The following is a 12,201-nucleotide window of genomic DNA, read 5'->3' on the forward strand; positions in this document are numbered from 1 at the left end:
ATCAAGACGATTTATGATCATAATTTTGTTGGAGTCTTGTTTGCATTCGCATCAGTAAAAGTGATAGATACATGATTATCTTTGAATTACAGAGACCATTGCGTCATTTTAATTTACCCCCCCCCCCAATACTCCTATAAGTATGGAGGAGCATTTATGCTCATAGAGCCGTATTGTCCTGCATTGGTTATTACCAAGACCCAAAAGATTTATAGGTTTAACATTTATACATAAGTAAAGCGTACAAACATATGTAAACAATTTTTTTAAAATCACAATCTAAAATTTGGTTGCGGATGTACATAGCAGTGTATATAGCCGTAAAGCGTGTGTATAAAAAAAGGGGGGGGGGTTCTACCTAAATTAAATTATACCAATTTTTGAACTTTCACAAAAAAGAATGGTTTGGGTATCCGCATCGGCTTCCAAATGTATTTTATCTTTAAAATACAAGGAAAAGACACCTCTCCAATATACCTACACTCACACGTATTTGCATCTGGCTATGGTTTGCAACGCATTTTTTTTTTCAAATTAAAGCTTTTCCTTTGCGCAAATATACTGATATTAAGAGAAACGCTAGAGCACACGGCTTTGGTATTACTAACATTTTATCATTGATTTTTTTTTTATTTCTCACTGAAGTGAAATGATGTACAACACAGCATTATATTTACATGAAATGGTGTAACATTAAAACAACAATAATATACATGTACTACAAAAAACACAATAACACAATAAATATATTTCATCAGAGACAAGAAACTTCCTGCTAGAAAATAACACAATATTTATAATAAGACAATAACTTGCACATTTAAATTTGTTGTTCAAAGTCACACCGTTTTGGCATTTCTCATATGTATATGTGCATATACATTGTACATGCCTATATATAACAGTAAATCAAATGCAACGCATGTTGAAAATGCCTCTACATGAAATATTGCATATCCCTCCCTCCCCTTATCCCTTTGACTCTGAAAATAGACACATCAAATCTTTCAATTTTATACATGTACAATGTTTTTCTACAATAATATCTTGTTTTACTAGAGCGATGACATGCGAGATATAAATATTACATTATTAAATTACAATTTTTACATACTTGTATAGGTCTATAGAAAACAACCGGTATTCAGTATGTATACATGTCTATATTCATTTCTAGTTTAACGTACACTGGATGTATCAAACAAATGATTTATGAATGAACTCTGTGTTTGAATTGTCAGCAGTAACATTAAATAGGGGAACATTCTTTCAAGAAATGAAAACACTTCAATGTCATTGATAGAAGTTTTAGGGAAATCTTTGACGAGGACCAGGGGACTGGAAGTTTGAATTGTTATTGAGCCCCCTACCACTGCCCATTCCCCCTCCCCCTAAACCTCCCACATTCCCACCTCCTAATCCCATCATACCCCTTCCCCCTAATCCTGACATACCCCCTCCCCCTAATCCTGACATACCACCTAACCTTCCCATTTCCCCTCCGCCTAAATTGCCCATACCACCTCCCCCTAAGCTTCCCATTCCTCCTCGCCCTAAACCACCCATACCACCTCCCCCTAAACCCATACCACCTCCCCCTAAACCCATACCACCACCTCCTCCTAAACCCATACCACCACCTCCCACACCCATACCACCACCTCCCATACCCATACCACCACCTCCAAAACCCATACCACCACCTCCCATACCACCTCCTAATCCTGACATACCACCTCCTAGTCCTCCCATACCCCTTCCCATTCCACCACCCCCTAATACTCCCATACCACTTCCCCCTAAACCTCCCATTCCCCCTCTACTTAATCCTCCCATACCACCTCCACCATATCCTTCCATTCCTCCTCCTCCCATACCACTTCCTAGTCCTCCCATACCCCTTCCCATTCCCCCTCCCCCTAAACCTCCCATACCACTTCCCCCTAAACCTCCCATTCCCCCTCTCCCTAAACCTCCCATTCCCCCTCTCCCTAAACCTCCCATTCCCCCTCTACCTAATCCTCCCATACCACCTCCCCCATATTCTTCCATTCCTCCTCCTCCCATACCACCTCCAAACTCTGACATTCCCCCTAAGCCGCCGGCCCCAGGCCCCCCTCCTCCCTGGTGACGCCTCTCTCGACGCTGGGTTTCATGTTGCTGATCTTCGTGCAACAGTTCTAAAACAACGTTCTGAAAAAGAAAATTATACGTTGATTTTAATTTATCGAACCTTACTTATATTTAGGCCTAAAAAAAAAAGTTGTGTGTTTAGGGTAACCCGACCTAACCTACAAAAATGCCCCGATCCTACCATTTTTAGATGTCTGTTTTTATCCGATTGTGAATTTTATATTATTTCTATTAAAAAGTCCGTTTTTAAATATGACACAAACAATATTCTTAGGATTCATGCAGAAAAAAATACGATAAAATAAAAAAAAATCCTTACCTACCTTACCTAATTTGTTCATCAGTGTTACCCTAAACACACAATTTTTTTTAATAGGCCTTAGTATAAATCACGTTTGACTGTACTTGGCTTTATGGTACATATTAGTAGGACATTACTACAGGTATACGTCTTCCATTTTATACTTAAAGTAATAACTTTAAACAAGTTCAACAAACGCGATTGCACAAAGAAATGCCTTAATGTAGTGGGCAATTAAGTGGAAATTAAAACCATTCCTCCTATCATATGCAATGACAAGCTCGAACGAACTAATGAAAAAATGATATAGCCTTACAAAATCTCTGTCCTCAAGGTCCGTAAAGCTCTGAGCGGCCACCTCTCTCACCATATCTCGAGATGCGTTTCCACCAACACCCAATTCCGTGACTTCCCCTGCGATGCGCTATACCCGGAAGAAATTAATTATATAACATTAACTGAATTGAATGGAAAAAAACTCCTCGATTAGATAATGATCATGAGATAATTTTTGCTGGAGCTATACAATAGTGCGGTACGAGAGAGAGAGAGAGAGAGAGAGAGAGAGAGAGAGAGAGAGAGAGAGAGAGAGAGAGAGAGAGAGAGAGAGAGAGAGAGGTGATTTTACGTGATGTAAATGATTCCTTGTCACTATTTTCAAATCGGAAGCTTCTACGATTTTGGTTGACGGAAAGTTCTGCATTATGGCTTTAAATTCCTGTATGAACCAACAGTTCTCATGGTTAAGTGCATGTTACAAGTACTAAGCTATGTAAAATTAAAATGATTGGACAATGTTTTTCTTTAAAAAAAAATAAAAATAAATAAATAAATAAATTTACAACAAAAAACCCCAAAACAAATTTCAATACAATATATAATTTTAGAATATTTTTATTATTGTGTAAATGTCGGTTTGTTTTTTTTAAATACAAACCATATTTGCATTTCCAACTGGTATGAAGAATAACTTCATGTGATTTGACTGAAGGATGTTCTGCAACAACTGTGCGGTCTCCGTGAAATCCTGGCGTTTGAAAATATATTATATTGATTATACAATGTGTACATGTAGAATAAATATACTGCAAAATTGTTAAAAAATTTTCAATATCAATCTGATTAAAATTAGATCCTTGATCCAGTTTTTTTTTAAATTAAAAAAAAAAAATAAAGGAGCGGATCGAGGATCTGATTTTAATTGGGTAGTTTCTCAAATAAAATCATTTTTACATTAATAAAGCATTTTATTGACAATATTAATTATACACGGCATACAGCTAAATGTGAAATGTTACAATTGCTCAACTGAACAGGTGAGAATTACCTGACCCCTTCCACCCCCTGCCATCATTCCCGTCATGCCTTGTAATCCAGCGGTTGCAAACACGCCATCGGTCAATAGCAGAATCCTTGGTACAATGGAGTGATTACCGATGATCATCTCAAAACCTAGTGTAACCGAAATATATATTTTGTTTGAAACAAGAATAACTTTTAATTTTAATTTATGCAATATTCAAACTCATTGCACTACGCCGTTAGGTTTAGCAATTTTAGAAAAGAAAATTTTCATAAAATTATACTTGATTTTATTGTTTAATTCGATAGGAAGTGCGTCATAATATGGAAGTGTCCATTACCAACTTAACCTTTTATTCGTAACCCCCCCCCCCCGGACTTTTTGAACATTTTCCGTGGGTAAATAAATTTTGGTTTTGGTAAAGATTTTGATAAGTTGTAGCCGTAATCAATAAGTCTCCAGTTAACCCTTCTTATGGTATTTTTGCCACAGAATTTCGATTAAACATTTAAAAAATAAAATGCATTTTTGGGCTTTTCATGCGTGATGATTTCGGTCGGAGCGTGGTCAAATCTAACATAAAGCCATTCGAGCTTTACTGGATTTGACCACGCCCCGACCGAAATTATCACCTCATAGTACTCAAAGAATGATTCCTTATTCCTTAATAAATTACGAATCCCAGGAAGCTTTATTACCTCTTTCTAGCCCTCCCGTCACCAGTATTAACGCATGACTGAGATGGTCGGGTCCATAACACTGAATCGATGCTGCAGACCAAAAAAAAACAAAAAAAAACGTGAATCGATAGAAATGTTGTGCTAAATGATCATATTTCAGAATATAATTGAACACATTTTAGCTATTTTATTATTTTTTTTTTGAATGACTTTGAATTTTTATGTTGGTCACCTAGTTTTGACCTCAAACACTGAAACTCGTTTGTGAGGTGCTGTTCGACCCTCGCCCGATCCCCGCCGAAAGTAATCAGAGACACGTTTTCTTCCAGTCCATAGTCCATTGAATTTTCCTCCAATCCTGGTTTTAGAAGAAAACGAAAATCGAAATTTGATCGGGGAAAAAAATTGAGATTTTAAAGAACCAGTTTCAAAAAATCAACATAGCTAGAAAGAAAACAGTCGTGTTTAAGAACCTTGCAAGAAGTTTTCAATGAACTCTTTCGCCTGTTCGAGTCCTTCTCCAGCCATGTTGGTAGAATTGTCAAGAAGAATGAAAGTGTTGAGGCCTTGTCCCATCGAATCTGAACATTCTGTGGCTGTGGATGTAAGTTGTTTTTTTTAATTATTCAAACGACTCCTTCCAAACAATTTTTTTTCATTTTAAAATTTGACGTATACCGTATACTATTATATTTATTCATCAGGATTTAGTTATTACCTCTCCGTTTTTCTTCTTCAATTAACTGGCTCAATTCGCCACTGTCCCCTTTATAAAATAAAATCAGAAACTGATCAGTAAAGACTTTATTGAATCGTCCATCCTTTGAGGTATTAGCAATTGAAACATATCTTCATTGTGATGAACTGATTCCTTATGTCCCCCAAACATTTTGGCACAATTAACAAAAAAAAAAAAAATAATGAAACGGGACTCGCGTTGATGAATATCAAGGAAAAATTAAAATCATATTGGAAGGGTAAGAAATAACCTCGGTATGTTAGTGTCTACAGCTTAATATTTACCTCTGCCTGCTGATGGCTGTTGATATGGCATCATGGAACCCATCGTTCCTCTACCCCCACCATTGACACCCAGTCCACCACCACCACCAAATCCACCACCAAATCCACCACCACCCATCCCCATATTGTTCAGAGGGCCACGGATATTTGTTTGCCCCGGGTTTCTTGGTAGTAACGATGAGGTGGGTCCAAGCCCTCCGCCTGGACCTGTGGCATTATTAGCCGGTAATCGCACCAGGGCATTTGACGGGGACGGGCGAGTAACTTGAGGACCCTGCCCATCGGTGACCACACCCGGGCTGCCGTTAACTTGTGACACCGGGGGCACTGTGCTGGGGTCCGCCCCGAAGTTTGGGGCCAATGGATTCCTCATATTCGGGCCGGCCTGTCTCCTAGCCGAGTACGGGATGTAGCCACCTCCCCTTGACATCCGCTGCGTGTCGAAGCCGTTGCCGAATGGCGAGATCATCCCTCCTCTCCCCGGACCGTACATACCCGACATCGGTCCCCCCGTCTCAAACGGGTTTCCTGAAATTCATATTCATATACCTTGTTTATACGTTTTTGTATTAACTCTGGTAATATCAATGCATGCTGAGTTACTAGTAAACAACAATAATATACATAAATGTTTAGTGTGGACTAGTGTGTACTAGGGAGTAATTTCCTTCAGTGTATATTGTCTATTTTACTATTACATGGGTAGAGGAGTTTTAGAAACAAATTAAGCATTCAAGAAACCAAAAGCTGTTCAAAATTCGTGGGAACTAAAATTTACGGATACTAGTTATCCACGAAAGTTACAAATTTGTAACCGACAAAAATTGTAACAAATGGAACATTTCATATCTACCGCAATTCCATGTGATATTTGAAACACTAGTACACGTTATGATAACTTAAACATATCTAGTGATCTGACAGAAACTCAAGAAATCCGCACCCCCTCCTTGCTGATTGGTGTTCCTAGGGGCGTCCACTGCAGAGGGGTCGATGCCCTGCGATTCCAAGAAAGCTTTAACTTTTTGTCTTTGATCTCCTTCCCCTTAAAAATAAAGATCAAACGTTAACAAACAGATCCGACATTTGTTCCTTTAAATACAATTTGCAAAATTTTTATTACGTGCATATTCTTTTTAATGTGTTACTATATTTTTGCAAAATTTACAACACGCGAAAAAACAACAACGCGGTACATCATAAATGATTCTCTGGCGAAATCTACAATTACATATAGTAAATCTGACGTCTTCAAATTTTTTTTTTCATATTTTTATAGTATACAGACAGACAGACAGACAGACAGAGAGAAAACCACTTTCTCACAGACTCTAACACACAATAAGTTGGTATACTGTTCTGATATACACCTACATATATAGATACACACAGTACAAATATTCTCAAGAAAAAGAACGTAAATTAAATATCTATACAGGAGAGACAACTCCATGATGACCAATTCTTCAAAATGTTACCTTCTTCAAGGAGTTTGGCGAATTCGGTCGCAATTTCACCTTGACCTAGAATATCATCTAACACGTGGTCCCCGGAGAGAATCAGGTGGTCCACGTTGTCGGCGTCCACGGGTCCGGGGTACCTCTGCAGGCCCCGCCTGGCGTACTCCGTGCTATATTCGGCTTGGACCTCGGCGGAAGGCCCGGTGGCCGGGATCGGCATACTAGGCAGTGCTGTTGTGCCATTTTGTTGTTGTTGTTGTTGGTTTGAATTTTCACTGTTTTCACTATTCTCGTGTCCATTATTTTCTTGTCCGTCGTTTTCCGCCATTATTGGATACTAATGTATACTGACGAAGTGTCACTTGGGATGTCAAATTCGATCTTGATTCTGATATATGATTATACACTGAATAAATATTTTTACAGTTCTTAGACCAGAGCTCCGTGGCAAAAAAGTCCAGAAATTGTCTTTTAAATAATCTCTTCAATTCATGCCTACAATATTGATGCGTATGGAAATGTTAACTATCGTACAATAAAATAAAGATCAGCAAGATGGTTATAAAATTAATACGAAATGTTACAAATACATTACATAATTTTTCATCCACCAAGAACATTCAAAATATATTATGTTTAGAATTGTTCGAAAAGTCAGGATATTGAATCTTAAGTACAGATATTTAAGGTCATTATACTTGTAATAAACCAACGGAGATTGTGTAATATCTATCGAAAAAATTATCAGTTTATATTAGTTAAACTGGATAATCCCTAATATATTTATGGATAATTTATATCCACATCAGATCTATCTTTGACAGAGCCTACATAAAATCGTTTTTCAAAAGTCGATTCGACCGAAACTCTATTTAATTACGCGAAGCACAAAATTTCCTTTTATTGATCCTTTGTCTACATATATATATATATATATATATCCTTAATATTCTATTGGAACATGTTCTGTTTGTAGGAAATTTAAAAAGTATTTATATTTTTGGGTTTGTTCATTCTGGAAGTGAGAGAAAGCGACATTGTCCTAGATTAGGGCAATGACATATGTAGCAAAGGGGAATATAGGAATATTATGGTATAAGTGTTTTGTCTATGAAAATGCGATCATATATACTCACAAAATTTGTCAACACTTAAGATTATGGTAACGGAAATATCCCCCAAATGCACATGCATTAAAAATTCTGTCTTCGTATTTTAATATGCGTGTACATTAAAGGTGGAAATTTAAAAATATACAAAATGTGCCATAATTGTGAAACATGGTATTATAAAACATATACATATAAATCTTTTGTAATATAGATACAACAATGTATGTCGTTCCCGACCTGAACAATGGTGTTATCGACGTATATACAATGATGTGCACGGCGTGTTCCATTTGTATTTTCATTTCTAAGTTTAATAGATTAAATCATTTAGTCCTCAACTACTCTATGTTGTACACAAGGTCAACAGCTTTATTATTTAACATCATTTGAGTCGTACATTATTTTATTCAGTGCTGTACTGTGTTGTGCCGTGCATTCATTTTGTACAGTGTTGTATATTTGTGTATTGTGTTGTGCTGTACATACATTAAGTACAGTGTTGTATATACTTCTTGTACTGTGTTGTGTCGTACATACATTTTGTACAGTGTTGTATATATTTCTTGTACGGTGTTGTGTTGTACATACATTAAGTATGTGCCGTACATACATTTTGTACAGTGTTGTTTACACTGGTTGCACTGTATTAGATTGTATTAGATTCTACATACATTCAGTAAAGTGTTACCCATTGTACAGTAATAGTGTTGTGTTGAACATACATTTTGTATAGTGTTGCAAATATACCTGTTGTACTGTATTGTGTTGTATATACATGTGACTTACATGTAAATAGTTCAACAACACACTGTGTTGCACTCAACATATGTCTGTATCATATGTCATTTCTCGAGGGCCCGTCAATAATTTACCATCTGCACTCGACCTACACTTTTGTGTTGTAGATGATAGTTTAAACAAGTGACCCTTAACAACAACATCACAACAACAAAACATCGAGGTAGACCTTAATGCAATTGTGAAGTACTAAAAATGCATCACCCTAATTAAATAGTACTTAGTCATTGTGGTCCATGGGTTAAGGTTCTCATTGGGTTTAATGAACGTCTGGTACCAGGATTTAGGTATGAGAAGGTGGGGGTAGAATATTCATGAACCGAGAGAAGTCCTACAGTGTTTATGTAGAACTATGACGAAAATAAAATGAAGGATATTTTCCGCTTGAATCATATTATACATCAAAATGATACAAAGAGTCGGATAAAGATAGTACATGTTTACAAAAGTTTGGGTAGTGTTAATATATATTAACGAAACAATTTTTTTGTTCAAAGTCTATATGCATGTACATAGTCTTACCTGTAATCTGCTATTGACCAGTCTTCTAATTTTTATATAAAGACTACATTTTCTTCTTGTCAAATGGAAATCCCCAATTGATATTTTTCAAACCGAAAGTACGTTTTTTATTCGATGCGGATGAAATAAAATCAGAGTGATATATACTACAGTATACGATCACTATAAACCCATCAGATATATATAAAGACCAATTGAGAAAAAAAATACAAACAGTTGATAGGTATATCAACGGAACGAAAATTTCGTTTAAAAACAAACCGAAACTTAAACGGAAATTTCCATTCAACATTTTAAAGGTACACCTGTATATTGTGTTTATAAAGCGATTGAGTGTTTGAAAATTTTCTTGATTTGAGACATGAAAATAAATTATGTGAGAGTAAAAAAAGATGAAAATTAGAAAAAAAAAATAAATATGTTCAGGTTTATTTATAAGCTTTTTGCGATGTTTTGCCCGTTGCGCTCATTAAATGCTATAGTAATGTATAATTTGAATTGAGGACAAAAAATAATCAGATTAATCAAACAATTTCAATATACGATGTATCATTAATTTTAAAATACTAATCATGTTTTTCATGCTGTGTAGACATTTTGTTTCAAGAATAACATGATCAAATCACATTAATCTTATAGTTATCTCAGAAATTTTCACGTATATTATATATGTATAAAGAAAATACTTCACAGTAGTTTGTTTAATTGTCTTATAACACTGGGCCTGTCCCGTGTCACGTAATGAAAATGAAATTATACCTCCTTGGGGAAAGTCTCTCAAACCAGTACAAATTTGTGTACTCTTTAAAGATGTGATAATTTAGAACGTATAGAATTTCAAAATGACAGAAAAAACAGCATTTTTTTCGGGGAAGAGGTGGGAGTCACAGCAAAAATCTACATTTATTTCGATCATGTTATAAACAAACTTGCCAAATGTGAACCCGGGGTCTACTTGGTCCATTTCCACTGAGCTACTAAGTTTGCCAAAATATTGATTGATAATCTAAAACAGTGTATATAAAGAATTACCGGTATTGAAAATCATTGATTTGAGTGAAGCATGCGCAGCTCCTGTTAATCGTATACTTTTAAATAGTTTAATATTTGATAATTTATAATGAATTATCGTTGTGCACAAGCATAACAAATATCCGAAGAATCTTCACTGCGTATATCTTATGTCATTACTAAATGTCTTAATGGTCTAAAAAGTTTCTTAAAACTTTTATATAAGAAGAATCTTCAGGAATTCTTGTAACCATAAGTGTAAATGCGGTTTTAAAAAATCACTGCTGAAGAAGTCATATTCTATCTTGAAACAAAGGAATATATAAGAGAGACTTGTGACTACGTCGAAGGTCTATTACGACACGATAGTACTCCTACATATTATTGCTGGCTCCACAAAGAACCAATTAATTCCTAGTCCTGCTTGCAATGCCCAGCGTTTCTATCTTTGATGTTTTTTTACACATATATTTTAAGTGAATTCTTTGGAGAACTTTTAAAAATAAAAATCTTTTTTGGTCTTTAATTTCCTACTTCCTTGTGTACTCATTTTATGAAATTAAAATTATCTAGATGCTTAAAAGTCTGAGGTTTTTAAATAACATCGTTTTCCTCAACTTCTTTGAAGAATGTTTCATGTCAGTTTCTAAACAAATTTTTTTTGTTCTTTTTTTCAACGCCTACAATAGGTAGTTTATAACTTTCAAGAATACCAGACAATTCACCGGGGGAGGGGTTACTGTCATGCATTTCAAGAAATCGAATGATTAAAAGGGACTATATAATACATGTATATTATGAGATTATAAATGTTTATGATTTTAACATGTAATATCGATGAACACTTATACTTATGATCTGAATCCTCAAAAATGCTTTTTTTTGCGTAGCCCTTTTATATACAAAATGTGTCGTTTACAAATTTTGATTACTAGTATCACGAATCAAAATTAATGCTTAAGACAATACATACATTTTGGTTTAAGATATTTCCAAGACGGCTTTGATTTACACCTTTAAGTTTGCGTAAAGATGGTCCTAAAATTTCTTTAATATAATTTTAATGAACTTTTTGAGGAAGAATTTCTTAGTAAGATTACGTAAACATGCCTGCAAATCCGTAGTAACTTAACTCTTCAATTCAAGTTAAGCATTATTATGTCCTTTCTAATGTGTCATGATCCATCTATTTGTCCTTGTTTAATACATACATGTATACACACGTGTGCGCGCTCCTAAAACAAATAAAACATGCAATCGGGATCCTTGACTTTCTAATGCATGGTGATGACAAGTATTCATTTTAAAGGAATGATCGGCAATAATGATATATTGATAGCTAGAAGCAATCAACATGATCAGTTTAATGTAAAATAATTTTAAAAAGTACTGTATATCTACAAAATATAGAATATTTTGAATCTGTATACCATAATTTCATCATTATAAACCGTCAACAAATTTAATTTCGAAATAAATTTGGGGAAAGCCGTTCGTGAACTTCTTGTCTAGTTTTATATTTTTAACGTAATTATTAAATGTTAATGTATCTTCTTATTCTTTAGAATACTGAGTAGGGCTCTTCACAGAGCATTAACACGTATATAAAGAATGAGTTGTATTAAAATAATTTAATGCGACTGAAAAACATTGAATGCAATCATAACTTGCTATAATTGAGGTCGCATTATAACGTAATCTTGTTTATAAATAAGCCGTCTTCCTAGCTTCTATTATGCAACATCAATAGATCGAGGTCAGTTCATGGATCATCTTCTTATGATTGAGGTCAGTTCATCGAGGTCAACTGCATTACTGAATGAATCTTTCGATCGAAATTCTTACGCGTGAGACAAAA

At 35.2% G+C, this 12,201-nt stretch overlaps 1 protein-coding gene across 1 annotated transcript; it reads right to left on the bottom strand.

The window, feature by feature from the left end:
* Nucleotides 1–293: 293 nt before the first annotated feature.
* Nucleotides 294–9,583, bottom strand: LOC105341570 (keratin, type I cytoskeletal 9). Its single transcript, XM_034467758.2, has 13 exons — nt 9,333–9,583; nt 6,919–7,395; nt 6,384–6,485; nt 5,441–5,968; nt 5,136–5,183; nt 4,891–5,013; nt 4,650–4,775; nt 4,436–4,507; nt 3,762–3,886; nt 3,372–3,461; nt 3,063–3,152; nt 2,751–2,858; nt 294–2,193 (listed from the first exon to the last, which is right to left on the bottom strand). The coding sequence occupies exons 2-13, from the start codon at nt 7,226–7,228 to the stop codon at nt 1,309–1,311; spliced, it is 2,607 nt and encodes an 868-aa protein (XP_034323649.2). The 5' UTR covers nt 7,229–7,395; nt 9,333–9,583; the 3' UTR covers nt 294–1,308.
* Nucleotides 9,584–12,201: the final 2,618 nt, after the last annotated feature.

This window comes from Magallana gigas, chromosome 6, assembly GCF_963853765.1.
Source record: "Magallana gigas chromosome 6, xbMagGiga1.1, whole genome shotgun sequence".
In the NCBI taxonomy this organism is placed as follows: Eukaryota; Metazoa; Mollusca; class Bivalvia; order Ostreida; family Ostreidae; genus Magallana; species Magallana gigas.

Bases quoted from the DNA above. Each gene is read 5' to 3' on its own strand.
- LOC105341570 (XM_034467758.2), bottom strand. From the start codon at position 7,228: ATGGCGGAAAACGACGGACAAGAAAATAATGGACACGAGAATAGTGAA. The intron at 5,014-5,135 runs GTAATAACTAAA...TTACATCCACAG, and splicing joins TGAAGAAGAAAAACGGAGAG to CCACAGAATGTTCAGATTCG. The intron at 4,508-4,649 runs GTGACCAACATA...TTTGGTCTGCAG, and splicing joins GTGTTTGAGGTCAAAACTAG to CATCGATTCAGTGTTATGGA.